This window comes from Penicillium robsamsonii (genome assembly GCF_028829455.1).
Source record: "Penicillium robsamsonii strain IBT 29466 chromosome Unknown utg000004l_segment0_segment0, whole genome shotgun sequence".
NCBI classification, from domain to species: Eukaryota; Fungi; Ascomycota; class Eurotiomycetes; order Eurotiales; family Aspergillaceae; genus Penicillium; species Penicillium robsamsonii.
Genome location: NW_026643222.1, coordinates 1,032,425 through 1,044,553, shown reverse-complemented (window position 1 = coordinate 1,044,553; position 12,129 = coordinate 1,032,425). Strand labels below are relative to the sequence as shown.

General features: G+C 48.3%; 5 protein-coding genes across 5 annotated transcripts; 4 read left to right on the top strand and 1 right to left on the bottom strand.

Moving 5' to 3' along the window:
- Positions 1-1,730, top strand: N7447_007888 (FAD-binding oxidoreductase; the record flags this gene model as incomplete). Its single annotated transcript, XM_057232150.1, has 5 exons — positions 1-81; positions 147-576; positions 635-1,124; positions 1,177-1,397; positions 1,450-1,730. 5 exons carry the CDS (start codon positions 1-3, stop codon positions 1,728-1,730), a joined length of 1,503 nt encoding a protein of 500 aa, XP_057083915.1.
- Positions 1,731-2,501: 771 nt separating this feature from the next.
- On the top strand, positions 2,502-3,974 carry N7447_007887 (uncharacterized protein; the record flags this gene model as incomplete). Its single annotated transcript, XM_057232149.1, has 5 exons — positions 2,502-2,688; positions 2,747-2,766; positions 3,057-3,436; positions 3,492-3,587; positions 3,653-3,974. 5 exons carry the CDS (start codon positions 2,502-2,504, stop codon positions 3,972-3,974), a joined length of 1,005 nt encoding a protein of 334 aa, XP_057083914.1.
- Positions 3,975-6,210: 2,236 nt separating this feature from the next.
- Positions 6,211-7,894, bottom strand: N7447_007886 (putative MFS transporter; the record flags this gene model as incomplete). Its single annotated transcript, XM_057232148.1, has 4 exons — positions 6,211-6,837; positions 6,911-7,455; positions 7,521-7,629; positions 7,694-7,894. The coding sequence occupies 4 exons, from the start codon at positions 7,892-7,894 to the stop codon at positions 6,211-6,213; spliced, it is 1,482 nt and encodes a 493-aa protein (XP_057083913.1).
- A 510-nt stretch (positions 7,895-8,404) lies between these two features.
- N7447_007885 (uncharacterized protein) lies at positions 8,405-9,781 on the top strand (the record flags this gene model as incomplete). Its single annotated transcript, XM_057232147.1, has 5 exons — positions 8,405-8,581; positions 8,635-8,787; positions 8,866-9,057; positions 9,125-9,424; positions 9,476-9,781. The coding sequence occupies 5 exons, from the start codon at positions 8,405-8,407 to the stop codon at positions 9,779-9,781; spliced, it is 1,128 nt and encodes a 375-aa protein (XP_057083912.1).
- A 791-nt stretch (positions 9,782-10,572) lies between these two features.
- Positions 10,573-12,042, top strand: N7447_007884 (FAD-dependent oxidoreductase; the record flags this gene model as incomplete). Its single annotated transcript, XM_057232146.1, has 5 exons — positions 10,573-10,893; positions 11,022-11,304; positions 11,354-11,653; positions 11,721-11,796; positions 11,868-12,042. The coding sequence occupies 5 exons, from the start codon at positions 10,573-10,575 to the stop codon at positions 12,040-12,042; spliced, it is 1,155 nt and encodes a 384-aa protein (XP_057083911.1).
- Between the last annotated feature and the right edge of the window lie 87 nt (positions 12,043-12,129).

The following is a 12,129-nucleotide window of genomic DNA, read 5'->3' as shown; positions in this document are numbered from 1 at the left end:
ATGCATATCACTCCCACTGTTGCAGCCCTCTGCGTTGGTGCCTTGTCAAAGGCTGCCCATGCGACCACATCGCAGAATTGCGTCAGTTATTCCAAATTATTCCAACTAATAGAAGCACATCAGCTGACCATGTATGAATCGAATAGTGCTCAGAATTGGAAGCCACTGCCCTGAAGAGCCAGGTCACCTATCCCAACAGCGCCGCTTACAAGACATCGATCGACTCGTACTGGGCCGAGAACGTTAAGCTCGAGCCTACCTGTGTCGTGCAGCCACGCACTGCCAAAGAGGTTTCTCTCGCCGTTTCCACACTCGTTGCCTCTGATGCTGGGTCTTGCAAGTTCGCTGTTCGCGGTGGTGGTCACACTACCTGGGCGGGAGCGAGCAATATCGCCGATGGTGTGACAATTGATCTGTCATTGATGAATACCACCACCTACAACGAAAAAGCTGGTATTGCTTCTATCCTTCCTGGATCTCGCTGGGGAGCTGTCTATGATACTCTGGCGAAGTACAATGTGACGGTTCCCGGTGGCCGCTCTAACGTTGTGGGTGTTGCTGGATTTTTGCTCGGCGGTACGATACAATCAGACATGCTGTACTGGAAAGTGACTGATAAAGCCCTTTACTACAGGTGGTAATACTTTTCACACTTCACGTGTTGGATTTGCTTGTGACAATGTCGAGAACTACGAGGTTGTTTTGGCGGATGGTACCATCATCGAAGCCAACAGGAATTCTCATGCGGATCTCTTCAAGGCTCTGAAGGGTGGATCCGGTAACTTCGGAATTGTCACCAAGTATGACATGAAGGTCATCGAAGGCGACAAACTTTGGGGTGGGCTTGTCACATACGACAATAGCACTAGCTTGAAGCACCTTGAAGCTGGTCACGAGTTCATCAACAACCTCGGAAAAGACCACTACGCTTCTTGGATTGGTATGTGGGAGTACTTGTCTGTGACTGACCAGAATATGATTGCCAATGCCCTGGAGTATACCATTCCTGTGGCTTACCCCCCGGCTTTTGACAGCTTCACCTCTATCGCCAATACTAGCAGCTCGATGCGTGTTACCAACCTTTGGAACCTTACCGAGGAGATCGTTCAGGCATATGGATACCGGTACGTCATTCCTAATTGTTCCGCTGAAATATGAACCACTGACCTATTTCAGCGACGTTTTCGTCACTGCCACATTTGTGAACAACCTCGATGTGATGAAGAAAACTATCGAAATCCACAACCGGATGATTGAGGAGGCTAGGGGGAGTACCAAGGGCGACGACTACACCATGTTCACCATGATCCAGCCTTGGCCCAAACTGTTCACCGATCACAGCATTAAGCAAGGTGGCAATATGCTGGGCCTTGACCGTTTCGATGAGAACCTGTTCCGTAAGTCTCCCTCTAATATATCTTGTTTCCGGTGTCTAACACTCCCACGCAGAGGTCCTAATTGACTACTCGTGGAAGAATGAGGCCGATGATGACTTGTTCAACAGACTGGCTAATAGTGCTCTCGAGGAGTTGGTCAACTACTCAAAGTCAATTGGAGCTAACAATGAGTTTATTTACCTAAACTACGCCAACAGCAACCAAGATCCTCTGTCGAACTACGGCCGCGAGAACGTGGAGTACATGCGTACCGTCGCTAAGAAGTACGACCAGGCCGGTGTTTTCCAAACCCAGGTGCCTGGCGGGTTTAAGATCAGCGCTGTGGGCCAGTGAAGGAGGGGTGAGACATAAACGTGGAGGGACACCGGGTAATTTGACATACTCTTGTCGATCTTGTACAATATACATTCAAGACATGGATTGTACAACATACGACACAATCTACCGCGTAATATCTTCGTAAATGCATACCCGACTCGCACGTCGGCTAGACGCCGCCGTGAATTGGAGAACCATCAAATGAGCCTACATCCCGTGTGTTCACTCTAATTCCTGGCTAGTTTCCACATACGTGGTAGTCTATCATGTTGATCCTGCCTAAGTCTCGCTAAAAGAAGGGTTATGCGGAGCCCAAGGATGGTGGCGGACTAGGCCGCCTACAATAGCGAGATCCGAAATTGATATGTGGAGCTTGTTTCAAACCAGGAACCGATAGCGTAGATCACAAGCGGGTGGCATACGATCTCATTGTATCGTGCCGGGTGGGTCTTTACGATCGTGGCCCCCGGGTCGGGATTAATCTATGGTGTTTCACGAAATACGCAAAGGAGTAAAATACAATTAGTTAAGGATGGATATACCCCAGGAGCCAATGACGGCGGGCGTATCCGGGAGTCCATCTTGAATGCCATGCACTATTGAGAAATGAACAATGCAATTATCATCGCCCCCAAATCGAGCCAGGCATGTTGCATTTGAAAGATCGCTGGTTTCAGGATAATGGCTGCTTTGAATGCAATTCATGCTTAATGGACTATATCTCTCCCTTTTACCGCCCGTGAAACCTGGTGTTGGTCGAGACCTCACTGCATCGTCGATTTCAAAATGCCTGATCATGTTGGGGTAGTTGAGCCTCCGCTAGGAGTCATAGCCGACTTTGATTACTCGAATCCATGGCTTTACAAGACCAACATGACCCTAATCGGTGTCGGATTGGTCTTAAGTTTCTTGTGTCTCAGCCTTCGGATATACACCAAAACGAAAATATTACGCAAGTTCGGATGGGAAGATGGTAGGAGAAGTTCTCGAAAAATGGATATGGGGAGAGTTTACTAACACGGTCGAAACAGCATTCATTGTGCTCGCCTGGGTAAGACTCGACTTAATACCACTGCGAACTCTACTTACACATATGATTACGTACAGATATTTTCTCTTGGGACGCAGGTAGTTTCCATCTGTATGTGCCCTGCATTGGGGATTGGTGATGCCATTCGAGGCTTTTGCTGACAGCGATCATCATCAGATGGATACCTATATAGCGGTGTTGGAATTCATATGTGGAATGTCACGGAGGAGATGTTTGCGACTTACCAGAAGGTATACGACTATTACCCACGAAGTTCACTTAAAAGATCCTGGTGCTAACCTTTGTCTCAGATTATCCTCGCTGCCGCCGTCGTATACGTTCCCGCGCTCGCCTTTGCAAAAATGAGTCTCGTATTCCTCTACCGTCGAATCATGGAAAAGCAGGAGGCTTACAACTGGGCACTCAACATTATATCTGCTGTCGTATGTGGTTACAGCCTTGCCCTTGTATTTGCGTTGATCTTCGCATGCAATCCCATTGCGATGAGCTGGGATTTGAGCATCACAGATGGGACTTGCATCAGCCGCCAAGGGTTGTATATCGCAACCGCCGTGACGAATATTGTGACCGATTTAGCATTGATCTTACTCCCCATCCCCCTGGTGGTTGGACTCCAGATGCCAGGAATCCAAAAGTGCTATCTGATCTTCGTCTTCGGTGTTGGCTGCGCGTAAGTCTTCCACCATGCTGCACTCACGCTCTCTGAGCCGCTGACCATTCTTTAGAACCGTTGTGACCAGCATCCTCCGTCTAGCAACGCTAGTTCCCTTCCTCACTGCCTCGGATGCCACTTACGAGTTGGCCTGGCCACAGCTCTGGATGTATGTACAATCCCCGACTTGGGCAATATGAAGTGCTTTAGACTAAGAAAAGCACCTTTCTCCAGTAATGTGGAAGCAAATCTTATTGTCATATGTCCTTGTCTGCCATCATTGCGGCAGTTCTTGAGACATCACGCCCCAGAATGGTTGGGCGAGGCAGGCAGCAATGCACGTCGGTATTTCACACATTCGGGTAGTGCTTCTCGCAACCGGTTCAAGTCGTTAGGGGCTCGTCAACCGGATGAAATCACACTTACACAAAACGGTGGGAGTATCAATAGCAGCTCCCGTATTGTTAAAGAGGTCGCATGGAACGTAACGGAGGAGCGGTTGGATGACGATTCGGATGGTCATGTCAACGGAAAGCCCGCCCATTCCTTTGGATAGGAAGCCTGAGGGGTTTCATGGATTTCAAACTGCCCATGCCGCTCACTTGTGGTGCCTGAGGTATCCAAATGGTACATGAGTACCCTGTACACTAATTTATGGGTGGGATCTGTTTCATTCTGGTCGCTTTCGAGTGATCGATGTGGATGGGACGATGCTTTGGTATCAATATTAATGGGTCATGTTTTGGTCTAAAGAAGTCAGAGAATGAAAAAAGTGCACATCTCAATTTATCCGTGGAGACCAGGAATCGAACGCATGGGTTTGAGAGACGGTCTTTCCTCCTGTTGTCGTTCCTTCCTAAAACAGGTGTCTGAATAGCTTCATTTTTTGAATTTATATGTACGTACCCGCGGGCCAAAATAATTTTCGACTACCACCATCGCATATTCAAATTTATTTCAAACTCAGCGGAGATCATTCTGACCTTGTCTATATTCCTCCTTCCAAGTTTGAAGCCATCACGACACCAGAAAGGTAGGCAAATTGTCATTTTAATATTGGCCAGGGACATCTCTTTTGAGTTTTGCTCCTATTTAGCAAAGACAAGAACTAATATTTCAACCAGCCCCCCCCAGTGGCCCAGCGGTATTATGGCCGGGGCATCCCCAGGATGTCGCAACGGGTTTTACTTGCTCCCCACTGTCGGTCGGACTCCTATATGCCAAAGCTCTCCCGAAGCACTACGCTAGGTAAACCCCCCGCGGACTACCACACGCGGTGACCCCGTTAGTTAAGGGGGGAGACCGTAGTTAGTACGGTGAGTGGAGGTGTATAGGGGAATGGCCGGAGGAGAGGACCATGTATATCGTGACCACACTCTGTACATACCCTCCTGAGGTCCAGGAACGGTCTGGATTTATGGGGACCTTTTTTTGCTTCAACCTTCTAAGGTTGTACTTAGCTTTTCCATATTGATGATCTTATCCAGCTTCCTTTCGCTTACCTCTCATTCATTCCTTCTTGTTATCTATCATCTTGGTTTCATGCTTTCTCACCCCGTTCCATCCTTGAGGTTGTTTACCTTCTTTCCCATTTTGATGCTCAATCCCATCCTTGTCTCCCAACGGCATTCATTTCCTTCCTTCCCGACATCCCCTCGATCTTGATGCTAATTTCATGTCTTCCCCACTCAACTGGAGATTTGTTTACCTCGTGCATTTGTCTTTCCCTTGTATCGTGAATGGACCTGGCGTTTCTTTATCTCTTCCTTACTGTACAAATTCCTCCTTCGACCTTTGAGCCCTACTTGCTTCCGTTCCTACATTCATTTTGCATGCTGACGCTGCATTTCTGGTCTGCTGCTCCATCCAACCGGGGTCGTCATTTCCTGCAGGCGCTTCTCGCTATGTGTCCCATGAGCAAAATGTACACAACATCTTTTGGTCTTCATCGCTACGTGCTATTTGCACTCAAGGAGCCACACCCTCAGATATGCAGCAGAAATTGACTGCGCGCCAGTCGAAGATCCAGAGAAACAAAATACCAGACGCGGGCCAATGCACCTCGACTCCATGGCGGTTGGTTGAAGCCTGGTGAACCATCTCAACAACCCGGCATTGATTCCGCTGAAATGATTTCCACTAGCGGACTCGACGATATCGTGATCGGCGTGGTGTCATCTTCTACATACCTAGACTTCAGGGCAGTCAATGCTTTGGTTCACACATAGCGGCCTTGACTGTGGTGGGAATTGGGCCTTCGGACCAGTGCTTGGCGAAAACGAGAGCGTTGGAAATGCTTCCTATCTTCAACTGCAATATCCACACTATTACTCAAGGGACCACTTCGGATGCAACAAGGGATGTTTAGCACAGGCGAATAGCCATGTGAGTATCACCGAATCCCATGCACATTTTGGTCCGCTGAAAGTTGACAGGCTACAAGAAATCGGTTATCCGGATCACTTGGTGTCCCATTATATCTCGAACCCCACATATTTCATGGTTGACAATCTGATTATATGTTCGAAGCTCACCGGCCAGCTGTACGGAGCAGCTGACATCGTGTCCAATAATCGAAAACATGCAGTGTTGATTGGAGGGTGTACCGATGAAGAAACTCTCCGTATCATACACAACAGCCCCAAGCCTAAGGTTGGTTCCATGCAGCTACAAGTATCCAACCTATATGTGCCTCGGACTACGAGCAACATCTAGGCGACCGACAGACTGCTTATACATGTTCAAGCTATGATCCCACATTGATTCAGAATTTGCACTCACTTCCTAAATGCTCAGTAGACGTAACGGAAAGAAGGATTCTCCCTATCAGTGAGACCAGCCCACTTGGTCTCATCGGCTATGTTCTCATCAACGCAGCCCTTGGTCTGATCTCTGTGACGGTTTTGCCACTTGTAATAAACAAACAGCACGATAGAGAGTGCAGCTGCTGCAGCCTGTGTTGCAAGAACAGCAATCTTGGCCGGTTTATATTCCGGTGCATCGCGTGCCTGGAATGTCTGTGGACCAATGATGTTTCCGACCGAGAAGGATCCAGCAACGAGTGCGCTAGCAAATGCACGCTTGGTGTGTCCGGCGCAGTTCGCCATGGTCCACTGGTATAGAATCGGAAGAGTAGCCACAATGGCATTGACCATGTAAATCCCGATCAGGACACCAGCCTTGTTGCTTTTCGGTAGAAAGGATAGCAGGGCTGCGCCGATGATTCCAGGAATTGTACAGAGTACATTCCATGCCCAGCGATTTGAAGTTCTCCGGATGCCAAACCCGACGAGAAGTGTGAAAAAAATGCTAATAATGCCCCCCGGGGTATTGAGAAGGGCAGAGATGGGGCCTGAGAAACCAAATCCAGCAATTAAAGTTGACGAATATGTTGTCACCACACCGCTTGACACGGAGATCTAGTCAAGATTGGTCAATATAACTGCAGGGGGTATTCGGAGCAAGGGATGAAATATGGAATGTGATACACACCAAAACCGTAATCACAGTCAGGATCCACAGCTGAATATCGCAAACAGCCTCTCGGATTTGTTTCAGGTTCAAAGTCGTGCTCCACACTCCGGTCTGGTTCTCGCTGACGTGTTGGAGAAGGGCAACCTTTTCGTTATCAGATAGCCAGGGTGCCTTCATCGGTGTATCCGGGATGAAGAAAAACGTCAGACCGCCGACAACAGATGTTATTAATCCAAGAACAAGAAACATAATCCGCCACCCCTCAAGTGAGGCATGGGTTACATGTTGGAAGCCGAAAGATATGAGACCTCCGATAATTTGGGCCACACCGAGACCCATATACCATACAGTAAACCGAGGAGCTTGTTCGCTTCTGGTGTAGTACTGGCTGCTAAGGAGCATCAGGGATGGACCTACTGTCGCTTCAAAGATGCCCAGGAAAATTCGTGCTGCCAGCAAGCTCCGATACCCTTGGGCGCCGGCGGAAGCGGCAGCTGCGACACCCCAGAGGAAAACATTTGCTCCGAGCCATTTGGCTGGTGGTACTTTCTGCAAGCAATATACTGCAAATTAACGCTTAGCAGTGATCATCAAAGGAAATTGTGTCGAGGTAGATCACAACACTCACCATTTGGTATCTCCGCGATCAAGTAGGCAATGAAGAACCATGACGCGACATTAGAAAAGTCATTTCCGACGAGTCCCAAGTGTTGTTTAATTCCCATAACAGCCGCATACTGCATGCATAAGTCCTTGCGTTAACAACATGGCCTGGACGGGTGAGTTGAAAGTCAAGCTTACGTTCAGCATGACCTTGTCCAGAAACTGCAGCACATAGCAGCAGAACATATAGGGCATCAAATGTAAATCGACTTTACGACGTAGCGCCCGGAGATCGACTTGAGAGCTGGGCGCCACATCCGCATGGTCATTGAGATATACCACAGCATCATCAAGTTCATCGGAAGGTTGTGCCACCACCTTGGGTTCGGATTGACCCATCGCAGCTGGGCAAAAATATGGCAATGGACAAAGCAGAATATAGACAGTAGGGAAGTTGGAAAATGGACAAGAGAAGAAAATTGAGGAAAGGCTAAGTGGGAAAAGAATGTGGGATACACAATTGTTTCATGCGACCAAACCATAAATAATAACGTTGAAACCAGCGTGGAGATTGCGTGGCTACACGTTTTTTTTTGCATTCTCCAACTAATTATAAACAATAGTCGATGGCCCTAGAACCTTTCCTTCTTAGGAAAATCGAGTGGAAGGGATGGAGCTAAATTCCACTAACCTAGAATAACCTTGCAACATCGGGCGAGTACGGAGTCCGAAGCACAAACAAAGTACACGGCCAGCCTGATCGGTCTTAGTTCAAACGTTCATTGTGGCAGGTATTTTCGAATTATTGAATTTCATTGTCCTTGATGGTCTGTTTACCCTGGTAGACGCCGGATTGACCATGTCGTCTTTTATAGCCTTTATACCCCTTCCCTCGTTTTCTCCTCAACGATGGGCTGGGTACATAATGCCTCGCCTGAGGTTGAGGCTGCGTCACAGTACCGCCTCATCCTTGGAATATGTCTAACGCTCACCATATTAATGGTGCTTACGGTTACGATGCGACTTGTCCTTCGAGCGCGAGCCAGTCGATGGGCAGCGGCGGATTATGTGATGGTTGTTAGTATGGTGGGTTAACCTGCGACGTGATACAAGGGATAATACAACTGATTCTTGAGCAGATATTTTGTGTTATATACAGTGCACTGTGTATTGCTCGTGGGTACCGCCAGCCCTCCCCTCGCTGTAGGAAGCTTACAGTTGCAGAAAGTCGATATGGACTAGGACTTCCCTTGAAGCTACGACCTGAAGCGAATTACTTGGAATATACAAAGGTCAATATTCTTTCGCATCTATTTCAGTTTGATTCGTGCTTGTTCCATTTGATTGGGAAATTGACATAGGGAAAATAGATCAACTACGCAGGACGGCCTATTTACCAAGTTGGCATTGCAGGGTTCAAGGCTTCGCTCTGCCTCAGCTATCTGCGGCTAATCTCTGGAACCTCGAAGTCTCGTTATCGTGTTGCGATTTGGGTTGTGATCATAGCATCTACGTTGGGTCATTTCGCTGGCGCTCTCAGTCTGATGTTTAATTGCACCCCGGTAGGCAAAACCTCTGTCCACAAGAGACGCACTCGACCACAAGTTAACAATAACTCGCCTGCATCAGGTTCGCCGGTCATGGAACGCTCACGTACCAGGCACTTGTCTTCCCGTGGGAGGGCTGTTCTACGGTCTCGCAATTTTCACCATTATCACCGATGTGACGATTATCGTGCTACCGATCCCATTGCTATTGGCTCTCAATATAAAAACTGCTCAGAAGGCTGGTGTTGTATGCCTTTTTCTCCTCGGCCTCTTCACCACGGTCTGCTCAATCATGCGATTGACTCAGATTCAACGTGTGGCATTTGGAGACGGAAACTCGACAATGCTTGTGCTATGGGGAACGATTGAGTTCAACGTGGGCGTAAGTGAATATGACCAGTTGCACGCAGACAATAATGGCTGATTGATCTAGAACATTGTCACTTGCATTCCATACCTGGCCCCTCTACTGAAAGGCTTCGTGCGTGGACTCGGATCGACCGGGGGAAAATCGAAGAAATATTACTATGGCAGCCAAGGCAGAAGCTACGGAATGGAGAATTGGTCGAAAGATCAGCATTCCCACCTGCAGTCATCTGCATCCGGGCCATCACAGCCGAAACGAACGCCGAGCGAGGAGCTCATTTTGGATAGTCAGGAGCCCGCGCATGGGTGTATCGAGATGACGATAGAGTATAGAGTTTCTTTGGAGGACAGGTCAACCAAGCAGGAGACTTGATCCGCGCCAATTTTTGGCTGTACTCTTTAGGGAGTACTCCGTACCCTGTATATTAATTCATTAATAAAGTTCCCGACTACTTCAAAATTGGATTACCTGGCTTTTGCCTTTTTTTCTTTTTTTTTAACTTCCCCTATACACCCCTGCTCTTGTGGCATTTGAGTTCACAAGAGGCATATAGTCGCGAAATCTGTGAAACGCCAAGCTCTCTACTATTAGCTAACAAGGGCGATGGAGAAAATCTGCGAGGTTCCATATGGCATCCTTCTCGAAGACTTGATTCAAATTCGACAGTCAAATCTCGTTCAAATCTCAGGATCGATGTAGTGCGCGGACTTTCGGGACCCACAAGATCAACGGGAGTGGACACCGACGATCCTAAAGGACGAAGTACTCCGTACACAGATAATGCGAGGATAAGAGTCCGGAATGTTTAGTCGGTGAAATATGCAGGCAAAACTTTAGGCCCCAAATTCGCTCAACCATATGATCCTTGGAAGGAATCCGGCGTGTGAGCTATTCTAATATGGCCAAGGATTAGTTCTAGTTTAATATCCGTTATAAATTTCTTCCGTCGCTTTGGCCCCCCATTAAAGCTCCGTAAAATGGCGCACAAGGGTCCAGCCCCTATAAAGTCTTATTTCCATTTTGTTAGGTACTCGATACAACATAGAGAGGTATTTCGCTACCCGTGTCCCTAAGGCATGCGTTGACTGACTTAAGCCAGGGCGGGGTAAAACAGGAGAGTGGCATAAATTTTGAGTCAAATTGCTTGTAGAACGTACACCATCATGTCCAATCCTCCCATTCTGATCATCGGTGCAGGCATCAGCGGCCTTGTATTGGCTCAGTACCTTCGGCGCCATAATGTTGAGTTCAGGATCTTCGAGCGCGACTCCGCAGTCGATGCCCGCAGTGGTGGATGGGGTCTGACTCTGCATTGGTCACTCCCTGCCCTGCGTGAACTGCTGCCAGAGGACATTGTTGAGCGGTTCCCAGAAACTTTTGTCAATAAAGAAGCTTCGGCCAAGGGCGATGTCGGTCGTTTTCAATTTTTTAACCTCAAGTCGGGAGATGCACTATACAATGTGCCTGCCGTGGAGCGTATTCGCGTCAGTCGCGTTCGCTTGCGACAGTTACTGACTACCGGCATAAATGTCGAAGTAAGTCGTGACATGATTATTTTGGAATAATTTTATTCTGCTCGTGCTCTTGGTGGGGACTAACGCCGTGGGTTTAGTGGAATAAAAGCCTTCAAAATATCGAGTCTACAGCCAATGAAACCACCGCGCACTTTCAGGATGGCACAAAATACCCCGGACGGCTGCTGGTCGCATGCGATGGTTCACGCTCGCGTACCCGCGAGATCCTCTACCCAGACGCACAGATGAACCAGTTACCAGTTCAGCTTCTGGGTGCATCGATACTGTACAGCCCGGAGGAGATGGGCGGCGCCGAGTCAATCGACCCTTTCATCTTCCAGGGCTCGCATCCTGACTCAAACGTGTTCCTCTTCTTCAGTTGTAAGTTCGCCAATTGATGTTGTATTCTACGCGTTGCTGATGTCTTTAGTTCTGGATACCCCGCACAACTTTGAGGATAGTAGCAAGGACCGTTACCACTGTCAAATCATTATCTCCTGGGCGGACTCACAGGGCATCCCAGTCCCAGACTCAAACGCCGACCGTATCGCACTGATGAAGAAGTTGACCGATAATTGGTCGGAGCCATTTCGCTCGTTGGTACACAAACTTGGCCAGGGCGTGGAAGTGCGCTCGATTCGCATCGAAGACTGGATGTTCCGCCTGGGCAGGGCGCATGCGCATCCCCGGGTAGTGTTGATGGGGGATTCGGCTCACACAATGACTATGTGTATGTGTCCCTTTTTGTCTCAAGAGTACGCAGCCGTGGCAGAACGCGCATGTCTAACTTCAACTAGTCCGCGGAGAAGGCGCCAACAATGCGATCGTCGATGTGTTGGATCTCGTGAAGCGTGTCGATATGCACAAGCCAGGGTATGAATGTCTAAACATGTCTGAGTCTGTTTGATTATGCTGATATTAATCATCGCCATTGCAATAACCAGGTCCTTCGATACCGAAGCCTTGAAATCCTCCCTCGCAGCCTACGAGAATGATGTCTTCACACGAGCAGAGCCAAGCTTCCTCAACTCTAGACAGGCATGTCTCGATGCTCATGACTTTTCTAAAATTGAAGGAAGTCCGCTAGTTGGGTCACGAGATTTGAGGAAATCGGGCTGAAGTTATTGGGGTCGTAGGAACGAAGGCGCGTACGACTGCCAGATATCTGTCACTAAGGGACTTCATTGAGAACTCAAGTAATTTTCG